General features: G+C 37.5%; 1 protein-coding gene across 1 annotated transcript in view; it reads right to left on the bottom strand.

The window, feature by feature from the left end:
• The window catches only part of Abca13 (ATP-binding cassette, sub-family A (ABC1), member 13), a 394,418-nt gene that overhangs the window by 34,833 nt on the left and 340,797 nt on the right, over positions 1 to 18,788 (bottom strand). Inside the window, exons 57-58 of the mRNA XM_013024383.1 lie at positions 13,437 to 13,571; positions 7,238 to 7,341 (exon numbers count right to left, since the gene is read on the bottom strand). Coding sequence (XP_012879837.1) covers positions 7,238 to 7,341; positions 13,437 to 13,571 — 239 coding nt within the window. The remainder of the gene's footprint in view (positions 1 to 7,237; positions 7,342 to 13,436; positions 13,572 to 18,788) is intronic.

Consider the following 18,788-nt stretch of genomic DNA (forward strand, 5'->3'; position numbering starts at 1 on the left):
AACTTTTTGAAAATCCACTTGGCATTAAGTTCCCTTCCCTCAGAAATGTAAAATATAAATTTAGAGAAGTTTTGGAAATAGATAAATGTTCCATAGTCAGATAATAAAATATTCATATAAATCGGAGTGCAATCCCTGCATTAACTCTTGAAGTCAGCTTCTCTAGAGTCAATTGTTTACATAAGGAAAACTAAGACTATAGTATGGCAGATGATACATACTAAAGAGTAATTGCTCAGGTTGGGCACTAGTGACTCACACCTACAATCTAGACTGCTCAGGAGGCTGATATCTGAGGATCACAGTTCAAAGCCAGACCATGCAGGAAAGGATGTAAAAATTATCTCCAAGTTACCACCCAAAAGCTGGAAATGGAGCTGTGGAAGTAGAGTTCTAGCCTTGAGCAAAAAATATACTCAGACCCTGAGTTCAAATGCCTGCATCAGCACACACACACACACACACACACACACACACATTATGTGAAAAATGTATCTTTGGAAGACACAAAAAAGACTACCAATATTTGAAAATAATTAATGGTAGATTTTCTTTCTTTTGATGTCACATTATATTATCCAAATTCCCTATAGGTAGCATGTGTTACTTTTATTTTTTAGCTAACATTCTAAAGTAGGCTGCTAGCTGGGTCAATGGATGTTGAAGGTTTTACCTCTTAGCCTTCCTTGTAGCTCAATGTGGGCATGTAACAGGCTGAGGTGACTGGGGCAGGAGGAGGGGTGCTTGCAATTTCTGAGTAATCTTGAAATAAGGAAAACCACTTGCCCTGAAATTTCTTTTCCTTTCTTTCTCTGAGGTAGGATATAGGCACAGAAGTAACCAGTCACATTAACCATGGTGATATGGACAACTGATAGACCAGAAAGTGGAGTCAGGGGAATGATCTGAGGCTTAGGTTGGTTTGAGGTAGTATGGCTCAACCATGCAAACTTCTGAGTGGAAAAAAATGTCCTGAGGGAGCCAACACAACTCAAGTTTTCTTTGGGATAAGAGCTAAGTGCCAAGTATAGGGAAGATGTGCTACAAACCTTCTAAATGGGCTTTATGTATCTTTTTTGTGCAATGTATCTTTCTGTTTTTTTTAATTCCAAGTTAAAAAGACCATTTGTCATTCTGATAACTATATTATAGGTAGAATATGAAATCACTGTTATACCATTTCCTTAAATGTACATTAGACAAATGTGAGAAAGATTACAGAACCACATCTTCCTGGGGCAAGACAGGAATTCAGTACTGTTAGAATATTATTAAATTATTACATATTAAATTATTAAATAATGTTAAAGCATTATTGATGTTAATTTTTAGCATTTGTTGTAAGCAATCCTTTCAATGTTTACTTTTTCCTTCATTCAAACTAAGATTTGACTGCCTAATTGGCGGTTGTAACACCCTTCCTTAGTACCTAGCTAGCTTGAGTCAAGGACAGTCAACCAAGCAACCAGCAAGACTACGCTCATGGCAGAACCAGCTGCTTTAAATCGTCTCCACATACTTCAAGGAAGCGACATGGCAATTAAAGTTGCTTGTTTTTTGTTTTTGTTTTGTAGGTCGTGGGAGCCTGAGCTCAAGGCTAGCATCCTACTACTTGAGCCACAACGCCACTTCCCACTTGTTTTTCCCCTGCATATGTGGTGCTGAAGAATTGAACCCAGGGCCTCAAGCATGCATTCTACCACTGAGCCAACTTCCCAGGCCCAGTTGTTTGTTTTTGAAGCACACGTTTACCTTTGCCTCACAACTACAACGGTTCCAAACAGCTTATATCAGAGTTTGTGCTGTCACAAGCTTCCATGAATTAAAGGTGTACCAAAAGCCATTTCCACTCAGGTCAGAAGTGGAGTGCTTCCCCAAGCGACCTAGCAGAAAGCATGTGATTGGTGAACACCCAGTTCTTCATGTGCATAAGGGACATGATTGGTACAAACGTGAAAGGTTTGCCATGATCGATGCAGACACCCTTTCTTTCTAGCTATCTCAGTAGGTAGTGAAGGTAGCAGCATGCATTGAGGCAGCAGTAGCTATGCAGACATCCAAACATGGCAGTAGCAATGCAACAGCAACTGATGAATTCCACAGAGCAGGTAATGCAACAATGGCCTGGAGCAAAGGCCATGGAAGCAAAAAGTACTAAGAAGAACTAAAGACAAGAAACTACAGGCCCTGATCACTGAGCCTTAAGAGCCAAGGTTTCTGGAGATAAAAGCTGTAATTAATTGTAGCTCTTGAGCTGAGAGCTGTAACACTAGAAAGCTCCATAGTTGTGGCTATCTGCTGTCATAATTCATTGTTACTGAAAGCAGAGCATTATAGTAGCTGTCCAATGCTAGGGTCATTGATGGTTAAAGCCCAGAGGAATAAACCTTCAATCTGAGTGTCTAAAACCATTAAGTTCCTGTTGAAGCCTAAGGCAATAGTCTGCTGGGTGTTAAGGTTCAGAGCTGTAAGTCTCTAGGTTCTACCCATCCAACCACTCAGCCAAGGGCTTTCAAGTTTCTGAGACTGCCTGCCAATACTGAGAGAGATTCTCCTAGTCTACCCATGATTCCTATCCAGGTAGACAAATGAGCCTAGTCAGTTGATTGGATATCTAAATGAAAACCAATAACCAGGAGGAAAAGGAACCTTCACAAGGATGGAGTTCGACCAACACTTTGACCACAAATTTTAGTGCAATTAAGTCTAGGAGCAAAAAAGACCTGACAAAAACAAATATGAATTACAACTTCAGGATAACTGACTCATCATTTCCAAGTAATTTGAGATCAGCAATTTAAGAGAATGCTATAAAACTATGGATATAATAAAATATGAATCCAGAGGATAGAAAGAGGGATTTTGTCTCTAAAGCAAGATTATACAAAGCCAGAAATTGTTCAAAAATGAAAGCAATTATTGGTCATTTACTAAAAACTAACAAATTAACAAATAACAAGCCAATCAAAAAGACAAACAAGCAATGACTCCCATTAGTGGATAGGTAGGTAGAGTGCGAGAATGATTAAGGGAATAGAGAAATGTAATGCCTTATATTAGAATTCACATATCATTGTTGGATGTATGGTCACTTGTGGTTGGCCTATTTCCCATCCCTGCTGTAAATGATATGATAGAAAGTTCCTACCATTGAGGTTCTTGCCACATGTTTTCCCAAGATGCCATGGGGGAAGGAGCTAGAGGTAGTAAGAGATAATGCTGAGAGAAAACTATCCAACTGAAACACATCTTCTCAACTGAAGGCTATCATTTTAGAAACAAAATTAACCATAAATTTTCCAATTCTGCATCTACAGTGAATCAATCAATCAGATCTTTGCATTGAATGAATAAAATTTACCCAAATCAATTGGTATATGTGTATCATTCAGGTGAAAGCAATGAATAAGAAGATACAAAGAAAAACTGCAGATACAAAAAATGGCATTGTTGAGAGCAGCCTACAATAATTGTATGTTATGTGAAAAATAAAATAATTTTGATGGTGAGCCATTTTGCCTAGTTTCAAAACCCATGCCTCTACATCAAGCCTTAAGCATGCCAGCAAAATGAACATCAAAATGTGCCGTTCCTAGAACTGGCAGAGTGAGATGAGAATTTTGTGAGAATTTATACACATTGTGATAAAGTAGAATAATTATCTAATTTAATTTGTGTTCATGTAAAATTTTATTTCTAAAGAGAAGCTGAACAAAAACAAAAGCAAAAATCAGGAGTAGTACTTCTGGCTATATCCAAGTGATGTACTCAATAAGCTGGATCAAATTCAGAACACAAACATTTCAGTATACTGGAAATTGATCTAAGGCACAAGCTAATGTGAAAAGCACATTAGAGACACATTGCTAAATGCACAATAATAAGGTGCATTTATCTGTGACCTACAAATTCCGGAGATGTTGTCTTCCATCCCCAGGGCCATCAGTAGGCAGGTCTTACCAGGAAAGGCAGACCATGTAACTCAGCAGATTCCAACAAAATAGAAAGGGGTCCACTCAGTTTGGATCATTAGACAACTCCCATGCCTGGTAACAGTTGATGTATATGATCATTTTGGAGCTGAGCAAACAGGAAATGAACACCTGTAAAATCTGATGAGGTAGCCTGTACTAGATAAATGTTGTATAACCATGGTATGCACATGTATATGTGTATATGTGTGTATACATTTTTGCATATGTGTATATATATATATGTGTGTGTATATACAACTGAAGTCACATATATGTGTCATGGAGACTGGAGAGGAATACTGAACAAGAGAGGGCATCAGTGGCTCATACTTGTAATCCTAGATACTCAGGTGGCTGAGATCTGAGGATCACAGTCAAAGCCACCCAAGCAGGAAAGCCCATGATACTCTTATTTCTGATTAACCATCAAAAAGCCAAAGGTAAAGCTGTGGCTCAAGAGATAGAGTATTAATTTTGAGCACAAAAGCTCAGAGACAACATCTAGGCCTTGAGTTCAAGCACCAGGACCGACACACAAAAAACAATAGCCAGTGAATAGCAGAGCTAGAAATATGATTTAAGTGGTAAAGCATTCCTACACAAGCAAAGAGACTGAATTCAAACCCATTGCCACTAATAAAAGAAAGGAAGGAAGAAGGAAGGAAGGAGAAAGAAAGAACAAAATAAAGAAAGAAAGAAAGAAAAAAAAAGAAAGAAAGAGGGTGGGAAGGAAGGAAGGAAGGAAGGAAGGAAGGAAGGAAGGAAGGAAGGAAGGAAGGAAAGCAGTGAGGGGAGAGAGAGATGGAGGGAAGGAAGGAAGAAGGAGGAAAGGGAAAGAAAGAATAAGCCATCAAAACTATGAAAAGATACAAGGGAGGTAAATAAAGGAACCCAGTCTCAAAAGGCTACATACTATATGATGTCTACTATATAACATTCTGTAAAAGGCACAGAATTGATTTAGAACAAATTATTGCCAGGGTGCTGGTGGCTTATGCATATAATCTTAGCTGAAGAGCTGAGATCTGAGGATCAAGATTTGAAGCCAGCACAGCTGAAAAGCTCATGAGACTAATATCTCCAATTAACCACCAAAACCTTACAGTATAGCTACAGATCAAGTGGGAGAGTACCAGAAATGCTCAAGGACAGCACCTAGGCCCTGAGTTAAAGCCTTAGGACCATCACACACACACACAAACACACACACACACACACACACACACACACACATGCATATATACAACACATACACAAAAAAATCTGGGGGAAACTTTTGAATAGATATTTTACTAAAAAGTGGATGAAAACAGCCAATAAGCATATGAAAAAAATCAGTTTCTTCAACAGAAACTTATTATGCTGCCCAGTAATTCAATCCTATTAGTCTATTCAAGAAAAATTAAAACATACATTTTTACATGCAAAGACACCAATAAAACTATTCAAATTCAAAACAATCTGAATACTCATAAGCTAGTGAGTGAATGAAGAAAACGTGTCTAGCTATACAGTGGAGTACTACTGAACAACGAAAAGAGTTGATAACTACTGGGCTGTAGCTGCTTATGCCTGTGATTCTAGCTACTTAAGAAGCTATGATCTATATACCAGATGCAGGGCACCAACATCAAATACAGTGAAAACAGGGGTTATGCCATGGGGGAGGAACATACAAAGAAGCAAAAAAAAATCACATGGTACATTATAAAAACATTAGAAACAATAGCAAGAAAGAAAAAAGAACTACTTGTGACCCTTTCTTGGGGTTCATTTCACTTAACATCATCTTCTCTGGTCATATACACATAGCTTTTGACCTTTTCTGCTTGTCCCACACATATACTAGTTATTGCAAATAAGGGAAACCATGGGACCTATATTTCTTTGGGCCTGGCTTACTTCTTCTCTAATTTGGGAGGAGAAGGGAAAAAATAAAATGCTTAAATAGGGATACAGGTTGACCCATTGTAACAATGAGGTGTACAAGACACTATGTTGAAAACAAACTTTACAATTTAGACAGGAGGTGGGGGGAGTGTAGTCGTGGAGGTGGGTGGGAAGGGATGGTAGGGGAAAAACAAAAGAGGAGGAAACAATGCTTGATAGGAAATGTACTCATTACCTTGCTCATGTAACTGTAACTCCTCTGTACAGTATTTTTACAATAAAAAAGTATTAAAAATTGTGAATTTAAAAAAAGAGAAAAAAGAAACTGTGATCTGAAGATCGAAGTTCAAAGCCAAACTGGGACACAAAAGTCCCTGAGACTCTTATCTCCAATTAACCACCAGAAAACCAGAAGTGGTGCTATGGCTCAAGGTGGTAGAGCACTATCCTTCACTGAAAGGAGCTCAGGGACAGTTGCCAAGTCCTGAGTTCAAGCCCAACAGCCACAAAAACAAAAAAAGAAATGTTGATGTACATTCAAAAACCTATGGTAAATTGAAAACAAATACAAAAACTACACATTACATAATTCAAATACAATTATAATTCAATACAATTATAGTACAAGTGTAATTCAATAAAAATACTACATATTATATAATTCTATTAATATGAACTATCCATAAAAGGAAAATTTATAAAGACAGAAGATCAATAGTTTCCTAGATCTGGAGTTTTGAATGGAGAAAATGATGGTAAACAACAAGATCCTTAATAGTTCCTGATACAGCAAGTGGAATCTTTAAACTCTAATCTTCATTACACTTCAGACTTTTTAGTAGGTAAACTTTATTATTCAGTCTCCATGACACAGTCTTATAAAATCTGTATTTGTAATGTCATGTGGCCTACAGCAAGTGTATCATAAAGTGGGGAAAAAAGCAATGGTTAAGAATTCTAATTACAAATTTAATTCTGCAATAAGGACAAATGTCGGATCAGATTCAGTAAACAAGTTAGGTTTTCACTTTGGACATTACCATCTTCTGAATATGATGCGAATGGGGACAGGAAGGTGATGAAGTGTCATTTGGGCAGAACTCAGTGAGGGAGACTAGAACGTACCCTTGAGCAGCAGCAAGGAAAAGGCCAGAGTGTGGTCTATAGATTTAGACTACTAGGCTCAAATTCTAACTCTACCCCCTGCTTTGTGTGGCCTTAGTTATGTTTCATAACCTCTCTGCTTCAGTCTCCTAAAGTACATAATAGAGAAGAGCAACCATCTCACCACCATAATATTGTAAAGACAAACTTCTTAGTGTTGATGGCTACTCTGTCTCCTTCCAAGAGCCTTCAGGTGGGCCATAGCTCACCTGTGAGAGGTCAGCACTGCAGCACAGCCTTCATGAACCTCCTTCATAATTGTTTGCCACAAGTACCGTTTAGAGCAGGGATCCATGCCAGAGCTAGGCTCATCCTAAGGGAAAGAAGACACACAGAAATGAGCATTTATTCATTGAGTGCACGTGAGAATGCACACACCACCGCATGGGACTAGATTCCGACTGAACAGAAAGCATGTTCTAGCTGAACAAATACTTCTGTTGGCTTCATTACATTCTACAAAATGAATTCATGTTGATGGGGTGGGGGAAAAGAGTGTCATGAGTAAGTGCTTGACTCCCTCATTCACACGGGATAACACTACCCAAGAGAGGTACTGCTTCCTGGTTACACCTAAATTATTGAGGTATTTGGCACAGCTGAGATGTTAGGAGAGACTGGAAGTGAGGAAGAAAGGCCACTGACCATAGCAACCATTTCCATTCTTCTCAAGAGCCACCTGGGAAGGTTCCCGGGAGACCACCACACATGTGATATGCAGGTACCACAGCCTTCTGCATGCCTCACTTTCCCCTTTTCCTCAGCATCCTCCTGAGAGCACTCCCTCAGAAAGCAAGTGCCAATACCCCCCACAAACAACCAGTACAGCTGCAAGACTAAGGGAAGACACACAAGCTTGCCCATTCTCTAACTAAAGCAAAACAGACAGGAAGCTCCCAGCACCTGGCTTACTTCTGTGGGATTAAGAAAAGACATATGACCTTCAGAATTCCTCTCCCACAAGACTGACCAAGAAGCATAGAATGTGCATATCTACAGAAACCATCTGACAGTACCTTAGAATCACTCTCCTGACTGAAAAGTTTTTTCTGTCCCAAAGACAGTGAAGACAGTCATAGCAGGGTGATTGCTTCTCTAATTTTTTTTTGTCGGTCATGGGGCTTGAACTCTGGCCCTGGGCACTGTCCTTCAGCTCTTCACCTCCAGGCAAGTGTTCTACCAGTTGAGGCGCAGCACCACTTCCAGTTTTCTGGTGGTTTGTTGGAGATAAGAGTCTCATGGACATGCCAGGCGCTGGTGGCTCACACCTGTAATCCTAGCTACTCAGGAGGCTGAGATCTGAGGATCGCGGTTCAAAGCCAGCCCAGGCAGAAGAGACCACGAGACTCCTATCTCCAATAAACCACCAGAAAACCGGAAGTGTTGCTGTAGCTCAAGTGGTGGAGCGCTCACCTTGAGCTGAAGAGCCCAGGCCCAGAGTTCAGGCCCCACGACCAACCAAAAAAAAAAGAGTCTCATGGACTTTCCTGCCTGGGCTGGCTTTGAACTGTGATCCTCAGATCTCAGCCTCCTGAGTAGCTAGGATTACCAGCACCCAGCACTTCTCTAAATTTGAACACAGTAATGAAACAGGTCAAGGAGCCATGACACCACTACCAAAGGAATACAAGAATAACCCAACAACCAATGTTGATGACATGGAGATCTATGAATTGTGTGACACAGAACAGTAAATTATTATCTTAGGAAGCTAAGGGAGCTACAAGTGATTGTAAATAGATGACTCAACAAAATCAGTAAAAACAAGATAGACACACAAAAAAAAGATGTTTAAAAAAGAGAAGGAATTCATGTAAGAAGAATCAAGTCGCAATCCTGAAACATAAACTGACACATTTGAATGAAACCCCTCTGTACCACTACTTAACAATAATTAATAAAAGAAAAAATTTACTTGATCTGCAAAACCAAAAATTTTAAGCAATTCCACAGCAGGAAAATTTAGTGACTAAGGAGGAAAATATGACTCTATGTTAATAGCAACTATATCAATTACAATTTTAAAACCTGTGAACTTGAACACTAGATACCTAAAATTATCCAAAGTAGAAAAAAGAAAAATATAGATTTAAAAAGAGTGAAGAATCCACATAGGATTCATAAGACACTGTCAAGAGAACTCACATGTAGGAAAAAAGAATTGGTAGCTCATGCTTGTGATTCTTGCTACATGAAGATACAGGTAGAAGCATCATCATCAGAGACCAACCCTGGGTATAAGACTCTCCAAAAACAACAAGAGATATTTTTACTCAACTGGTAGAGCACCTGTCTAGCAAATAGGCCTTGAGTTCATTCCCCAGTACTACACACATACATGCATGCATGCACATGCACACACACAAAGAATGTAGCATTTATGAAAAAACACAAACTTTTACACTGTGGATTAGAATACAAATTAGAGCTGGGCACCAGTGGATCATGGCTGTAATCCTAGCACTCAGAAGGCTAACATCTGAGGATCCTGGTTCAAAGCCAGCCCAGTCAGGAAAGTTGGTTAAGACCCTTATTTCCAATTAACCAAAAAAATACCTAGAAATGGAGCTGTGGCTCAAGTGGCAAAACACTAATCTTGAGCACAAAAGTTCAAAGACAATGCCCAGGCCTTGAATTCAAGTGCCAGGATCAGCACCAATGAAAAGAAAAGTGGGGAGAGGAAGGAGTTGGGGAAGTGAGGAGGGAAGAGATAGAAGGGGAAAAACAAAGGAGGAGGTAATAATGCTTGATAGGAAATGTGCTCATTACCTTACTCATGTAATTGTAACCCCTTTGTGCAGTATATTTACAATAAAAAATATATACAAAAAATAAAAATAAAAAATCCAAAAGCAAGACCTTCACAAGAATGACAAAAAAAGAAAAGAAAATGGGGAGATACAAATTAGTATAGCGGTTAAGAAAAAAGTAAGGAGGTTCTTCAAAAAACTAACAACCTGGCTATCTCACCTTCACCACATATACATATAAATAAATGTATATAAATACATAGATATAAATATATGTACAAACAATACATTAAAAGTGCAAACATGCACACTTATTTAGTGAATGTATGAAATCCAGTTCAGTGCCAATCAACAGCAGAGTAGAAAAACCATAGTTTATACACTCTGTGTAACTTTATCAGGAATAAAAGTATAAGATCCTAGAATTTATAACAAGATGGAAGAACATAGAAAAAATTATATTAATTAAATTAATTCAAGAACAAAAAGACAAGTACCACATACTTTTACCTGTATGTATAAAGATGTGTATAATGAAATATTATTCAATAAAGAAAAGAAACCAATATAGTTTTCAAATATTTATGAATATATATATATGTATATGAACCTGAAGAACACAATAGTGAATGAAATAATTCAGACATAGAGAGACTAGTATTATATGAAAATTAAGGAGTCAAACAAAGAAACAAAGAATGGAAAGTTCTAGCAGATGTAGAGGGAAATGGGGAGATGATGGTCAAAGGGTAGAATATTTTCATTATGCAGATTTGATATGCAGCATAGACATTTCTATGGTTTGAATCTTCTGCCCCATCTAAAGTTCATGTTGAAAATTTATCCCCCATAGGAAAGTACTGAATTGTGGCATTTGGGGAGGTTATTTGAAGTTGTAAAGGCTATACCTTTCAAACAATTTGTATGCCATTATAAAAGGAATTGATGGAGAAATTTTGTCCTACTGTGCCTTGTAACTTCTGCCATGTGAAATCTTATTCTCTCTTCTAGCGTATGCACAACACAAGGCACCAACTTGCAGTCAGAGACAGGACCTTCAGCAGGCATCTGAACCCAATAATACCTTCATCTTGCATTTCCATTCTTTAGAACAGCAAAAAAAATCATTTTGTACTTTATTAATTGATCGATCTGTGATATTCTGTTATAATAGCACAAATGGACTGACCACACTGTATTGTATATTTAAAATTTGCCCAGAGGTAGATCTTAAGAGATCTCATCACAAGCTGGAGAAAAGGATTATGTGTATGTATGCATGCATTTTTATATGCAATTATTCTCAATAAAATTGGTGGGCATGAGTTGAGCTATTTCACCTCAGCTTAATTTTTCTTGGTGATCTGGTCAGGCCATCCTTGGTATGTTTTCTAAATGAATTCTCACCCTCCATAAACTTTCAGACTGGTAAGATATATGAGAGAAGAAACAGCTTCATTTACTTAGCAACAGCAAATGAATTGAAATTCCCTGGAACCTGAAGCTTTCTCTCTCAATAAACTCCTAAGTACTTCCTATTTGAGACACTTTTGAGAGAAATCTTGCTGAACAGTATAATATATTTCTGTGTTTTTTTGTAGTCAGAGAGTGCAAGCCACATTTTTCTTAAAAGCTTTGGATCATCAGATTTCCTCAAAGATAAAATGGAAGGGAAGTAGGGCAAGCAGAGAGCTGTGCAGGAAAATAAACACCTGGTCTTTTCTGCAAATCAAGTGATACATGTGTACTATTTGAAAAAGGTGAATAAAACATGGGATCGTGTATTTCTCAGGAAGAGGAATAGATGTATAATTCCAAATTTTCCTATTTTGTACCTTAGTGTCTGCTCTGAGTTTGAACAGCACCATCATCATAGTCAAAATACTTACTGTGGATTTATTATGCACAAGGTATTGGCAACATGCTTAATGTAGATTATTTCTTTTATTACTTTCAATGGTTCCTTAGGACAGACACAAGTATCAAAACCATTTCCAGACAAAGAAGAATCAGGCACAAACACACAAAGTCATGCTGTGGAATTGCAGAAGCTCAAACAATTCCACCTAGTCCCTGGGGTCCCCATCTGACCCCAATCAAGTCCTGAGCACCCATGTAGATTGAGAGTAGAGACATACAAAGAAGAAAAGACATAGTCTCTTTGTCCACATGAAGACTGAGGCTAGCACAGAGGGGATGGACACACATATCTATGAGCCCCTCAGCAGACCTACCTCTTCCTCCCAGGATAATGTCATTTGTAAATTACAGAATGGTATAAGCACTAATGTGGCCTATCAGATGCCAGAATATGAAAACGCACAATAGCATTGTACTTTGAGCTTCTCAATTACAAGGTTAGAGCAGGTAAAAGTACTCAGTTGAGTTTTTAATAGACAACAAGAAAAACTGACAGAATCCATTTTACCAGCATGGGCCCTCTGAAACCTCATTAATTCTCCTATGAAATGTTCTTTTCATTTGATGAGTAAGAATGGAAAAAAATAATCTGCTTTATTCCCTGTATATTTTGATACTTGTGGACTGTCTGCCAGGGTTCAGCCTTAGGGTGTAATTTAGTAATAAAAAAACATACACAACACTGGAGCTCTTTACTTATTGTTTAATGGCATCGTATATATTAGAGCTATTTTTGAATGCCAGGGTATTGGCTCTTATATCACCTCCATTTAATGTTTTGATCCTGCAACATGGAATTGGATGCAGTTACTAGACAGATTACACATGCCTTGTCTCTTGGCCATGCTCCATCTTTTTGCTGGAACTCTTTCCTCCTTCCCCAAAGTCATCCTGTGTTCATGTGTCAATCAACTTTCCATTACTGAAATAAGTCACCCAGATAATTAACTTATGAAGAGAAAACATTTATTTTTGTCTTATAGTTTTGGAGGTGTGAATCTAGGATTGGTTGGCCTTACTGCTTTGGGGAGTGTAGTAAGGCAGCCTAACATGACAAGAGGCTGTAATAGAAAAAAAATATCACCTCATGCCAAGAAGCATAAAAGAAAAGAAAAGAAAAAGTTCAAAAGAAGGGGCCAGGGCCTTACTATGTACTTCAAGGGATATCCCCAATAACCTAAAAACCTCCCATTAGCAGGACTCTTAAATATTCTACAACCTCCCATTTGAACCAGTGTCTAGGGACAAAGGTTTTAGTATATGAGCCTTTGGGGAAAACACAGCAATCTCTGAGCCCATCTTCATGATACACACGCAGGCATAAAAAAGGTATAAAAGCAACATATATATATATATATATATATATATATATATATACATACACATATATTATATATAGCATTTCAGATTGCAGATATACTTCAATATCCTCTCTGAATATCATTTTAATGTTAAAATTTAAGAAAATTTTATTCTGACAAATAGAAGTGAATCTACCAAAAGAAAAATATTGTGTGTGTGTGTGTGTGTGTGTGTGAAATTCCAGTGATATTTTACATTCTGGTTGAAAAATGTTGACTTAGTCCAGACAATTTATTAGTTCATAGCATTAGTGTTTGCAAGTTTTGAAATGAATTCTGAGAAAAACTGCAATGGTTTAAAATAAGTGTATAGGTACACATGCAAAGTGTATCTTCTCTTAAGACACTAACACATTGCTGGTCTTTCCACTACTTACCAATAAAAGAATGTCAGGTTTCCCAACCAGGGCCAGGGCTGTGGACAGCTTCCGCTTGGTTCCTCCACTATAGGTGGCTACGAGTTTGTCTGCATGAGCTTCGAGGTGTAAGCGCCTCACGAGGTCTGCAGCCACCTAAAACAGAGGAGCTGTCTATGAGCACACAGCCAAACTCAGCCCTGACTTCTTCTCCCCTGTCCCCATCCCCCCCCCCCACTCACGCCTCTCACCTCCCACAGATAGTCAAAAACATCTCTGGTCTCTTCCCCTTTATGATATTGAGAGCAACTGAGAAAGAACAGAAGTGAGTGTCCTGTGCCTGGAGACATCTGATTGTGACCAGAAGTCAGGATTGAAGCACAGAAAGCAGGTATGTGGGTAAGAAACATGACAACAAGACTGGGCCCAGATAACAGTCACAGTAAGGTGAGCAGAAGGAAATCAGGAAATGAAAGTGAACAGAATAGAAATGAAGCCAAAGTAATAAAGTGCCAAAACTTCAAGGGAGAAAAGGCGTGAAAAAGGGAAATTGGAAGTATTAGTACAAACAAAGAAATATCCCCTTTGCATAAAGACACTATTAAGAGAGTTTGCACAATCAGAGTTCAGCTTATGAAGTAACTGAATGTATGACAGAATGGGAAAGTGCTTCTTTATTTTTTCTTTTTAAAAAATTTCTTTTTCTCCTTATGTTTTTTTGTAGTTTTGTTGGACTTCTGTTGTTGTTTTGGTTTGGGTTTTTTTTTGTTTTGTTGTTTTGTTTGGTTTGTTGCTGATCATCAGCTGCAGACAGAGAACTGTTCTATTAAGTCATGAATAGCGTGACTTCATTCACAATATCTCCCACTCTCAGCCACAGGGGACATCTGAGTCCATCAAATCCTCTGACTCACAGCCTCTCCTACCCATCATCCCTTCCAACCTGCCATCTTTTCACCCACCATTGAGACCCCAGCTCCTTTCTTTCCTTCCTTCTCTTAGCATAAATCATGGTAACCACTTCTAGGTACCAGATGTGTTTATACATCAGGTCCATTGACATGCTTCAATGTAATTTGTATCTCATTATCACCTATCTACTTACAGTTCTGTGTGAAACACTCAAATGAGGAAATGTCTTTGTTTCTAAATCTTGGCACAATTTAATACTTTTTCACAGTTATTTATTGCTGTGAACACAGTGGTATTAAGCTATAAATGTATATTTATTTTTTGGATATTATGAATCTGGCCAAGATTTAGGTTGGAGGTACGGGTCAAATGGTAAATGCAAATCCCTGAGTTGAAACCGCAGTACTGCTAAAAAAAAAAAAATTAAACTTTAGAAAGACACTGTATGAACAGGAGGATGAATTCATAATTAAAATCTTAAGAGCTAAATAAAACATAGCTATAAATTAATGTACATATTTTGATAACTATATAAAATTTAAAACAATAAGGATGATTTAATTTATTAAGAATCTCTATAGGAGCTGGGAAGGTGGCTCAGTGGTAGAGTGCTTGCCTTGCATGCCTGAGGCCCTGGGTTTGATTCCTTAGCACCACAAAAGAAAAAAGTAGAAGTGGTGTTGTGGCTCACCTGAGTGTTAGCCTTGAGCTGAAGGGCTGAGGGACAGGGCCCAGGCCCAGAGTTCAGACACAATGCCCGGAACCCCCCCCCAAAAAAAAGAATCTCTGTAATACTAGTAGAATACATATTTTTCCATGAAACTATTTCAATATGGATTCTTTATTTTTCCAGCTTCTAAGTCATTTGGAAAGTAAGAAGGAAGCTCACAGGACTGGTCTTGTGACCAAAGGGTATAGGTGAAGGAAACATGGACTTCAAGGACCAAAAGAGACATGAAGATATGAGTTGAAGCCTTGCTCTCTGCCTAGAAAAGCCATCTCATGACCCAATCCTTGAAGATTATTTTACTACCTTTACTAGGCTCTATTATAACTACTTATTTTGATTAAAATTGGTTGAATATCTAAATTAAATTTAGATTAAATTAAATAACTAAGTTAAATTTTAAAATAAAAGTGTGTTATGCATATAAGCAAACAAGTACAAATACTAATGATAATATTACATGAATGAAAATATAGCATGCCTGACAATGAAGAAATTAGATGGTAGAGGCATTAGATTCACAAAGCTTTTCCACAGAGAAGACTATCAATAAGTATAATAGTACATTAAAAAAAACAACAACAAAGAAAACCTCTTATTTCCATATCTTAGAGTTCATTTTGCTTAGTGTCATCTTATACAATTGCTATTGAGCTATTCTGCTCAATAGCTTTCTGCTTTTTAGACATACACTAATTATTGCAACTAAGGGAAACCATGGGACCTATGTTTCATTAGGTTTGGCTTACTTCACTTAATATGATTTTTTCCCCAAGTTGTTCCATTTGAGTTTTGTTTCCTTTGTATGTCCTTCCCCATAAAGTATATCCCCCATTGTCACTGCATTTGATTATGGACCCCTGGTATTGTATATAGTTTTATGTGAATTGGGAAATTGAAGGGGAACAAAAAAATGGTGAGGGGACAAAGGGGAACCAATGTCACAGCAACATACACAAGATAATATGTAGGAAATGATCTGTACAACTTGGGGGGGGGTTGGGGGAGAGGGAAAGTAGGCGGAAATGAGGGAAGGGTTACAAGTTTGACAAGAAATGTATTTATTACCTAACTTATGTAACCCCTCTGTACATCACCTTGACAACAGAAAAAGAGTCATAGTAGCCTGGATGAAGATGGAAGATAGAAGAAGTGACCAAGGAAGGTGTCCCAGAGGAAGAGGCCTTTATCCCAAAAAAAGAGACCTAGGAATAATGATAGGAAGTATTGGAAATCAATTCCCTTTTTAAAAACTAAGTTTTTTTTATTGTGAAAATAGTGTACAGAGGGGTTACAATCACACGAGCAAGGTCATGAGTATATTTCTTATCAAGCATTACTGCCTCCTAATTTGTTTTTTCCCCTACTATCCCTTCCCTCCCACCTCCACAACTACACCCCCCACCCCTCGCTTAAATTGTAAAGTTCGTTTTTTCGACATAGTGTCTTGTACATCTCATTGTTGCAATGGGTCCACCTGTATCCCTATGTAAACAATTTGTTTTTTCTCTTCTGTTCCCCAAATTATACCAACATCAAATACAGTGAAAACAAAGGTTATACCATGGGAAAGGACATACAAAGCAACAAAAAATCATGTGGTATCTTATGAATATGTTAGAAACAGTAGCAAGAAAGAAAAAACCACTTGTGTCGTTATCTTGGGGATCATTTTGCTTAACATCATCTTATCTGACCTTTTCTGCTTGACTCAGATATATACTAGTTTTTGTAAATAAGAGAAACCATGGGACCTATGTTTCTTTGGGCCTGGCTTACTTTTTATAGTATATAGTTTTATTGCAAATATACTGTATATAGGGGTTGCATTTACATGAGTAAGGTAATGAGTCCATTTCCTATCAAGCATTGTTACCCCCTCCTTTGTTTTTCCCCTACCATCCATTCCCTCCCCACTTGCCCCACTTCTCCCACCCTCCACAAAGTTGTAAAGCTCGTTTTTAACATATTATCTTGTACATTTCTTTGTTACAATGGGTCAACCTGTATCCTTGTTTCAGCATTTTGTTATTTCCTTTCCCCTCCTCAAATTAGAAGAATGAATATATGAGATGCAGGGCACAGTATCAAATACAGTGACAACAGGGGTTATACCATGGGGGAAGAACATACAAAAGAAACAAAAATATCACATAGTACATTATAAGTACATTAAAAACAACAGCAACAAAGATAAAAAAACCTCTTGTGTCCCTATCTTAGGGTTCATTTTGCTTAGCATCATCTTATATGAAATCTAATAATAACAAATGCTAGAGAGGATGTGGCCAAAAGGGAACCCTACTGCATTGTTGGTGGGAGTGTAAACTTGTTCAACCACTTTAGAAAGCAGTATGGAGGTTCCTCAAAAGACTCCACATAGAGCTCCCCTATGACCACTTTTGGGCATTTACCCCAACGATCACAAACAAGGCCATACTAAAGCTACCAGCACAATTATATTTATTGCAGCATTATTCACCATAGCTAAGATATGGAACCAACCCAGATGCCCTTCAGTAGATGAATGGATCAGGAAAATGTGATATATATACACACACACACACACACACACACACACAATGGAATTCAATGCCTCCATCAGAACGAATGACATTGCCCCATTTGTCAGGAAATGGAAAGACTTGGAAAAAAATTATATCAAGTGAAGTAAGCCAGCTCCTAAGAAACATAGGTTCCATGGTTACTTTATTTGCAATAACTAGCCTATGTCTAGGATCATCTTACTAGACAAAGAGAAAAGGTAACCAATTCCTTTGAGGGGGAAACAAATATTAAAGGAACTAAGATTAACAAAAGTAACTCATTACAGCTGAATGTAATCAGTTCTTTTCAATCACTATTCTCTGGGATTGGTTTCTCCTCAATGTCCATGTTTCTTAGAAATATTTTAATATTTTTAAATAAAGTGTATTCTAAACAAAAAACAAATGGGGAAAATAAGATTTGATATTATTTTAGACTTATAAAACTTATTTTTAAAATGAAATATAATGTATGTCTATTTGACTGTTTTATTTTTCTCATGCAATTTTATTCAAAGACTAGCAATAAGTTAATAAAGAAAATAACAGAATTAACATAACAATAAAAACACCTGATTCTTTAGAAACATGTTACAGAATAATACATTTTAATACATTTGGGGAAACATTATTACTTATTTTTACAAAACCGGGATATATGTGTTTTCCAATTTCACAAAAGGTTGAATGGTATGGCCTGCAAATCCTGTATTTTCCATAGGGACAATTCCAGAATGAACAGGAACAAATGTGCAGGTTTTATCTAGTGCCCTCTGAATGTCACATTCTCAGAAAATAACTGAGAATGGCCTAATAAGATGTATTTTGTTGTTGTCTTTTCTGCCCTCCACAAAACTATGAAAATAATGACAAATGTGACATCCTAGAAATCCACAAATGTCATAAGTTGCAAAATCTCTAGTGTTCTCCCAGAACAACAAAATGTCATAAGTTACAGAATCTCTTATTTTTATCTCAGGAAGCTTTATAAATTGTACCTCACTGGAAACAATGTATTGGAATTCATTTATTATTCTATCTCCTGGGATGTATCACATTTGGTATGAAGTAAGACCTGTAGAAATTTCACTGGAATTCCATTGTGTATATATACCACATTTTCTTGATCCATTCATCTACTGAGGGGCATCTGGGTTGGTTCCATATCTTAGCTATGGTAAATAATGC

This window comes from Dipodomys ordii, unplaced genomic scaffold (genome assembly GCF_000151885.1).
Source record: "Dipodomys ordii isolate 6190 unplaced genomic scaffold, Dord_2.0 Scaffold76, whole genome shotgun sequence".
Classification (NCBI taxonomy): Eukaryota; Metazoa; Chordata; class Mammalia; order Rodentia; family Heteromyidae; genus Dipodomys; species Dipodomys ordii.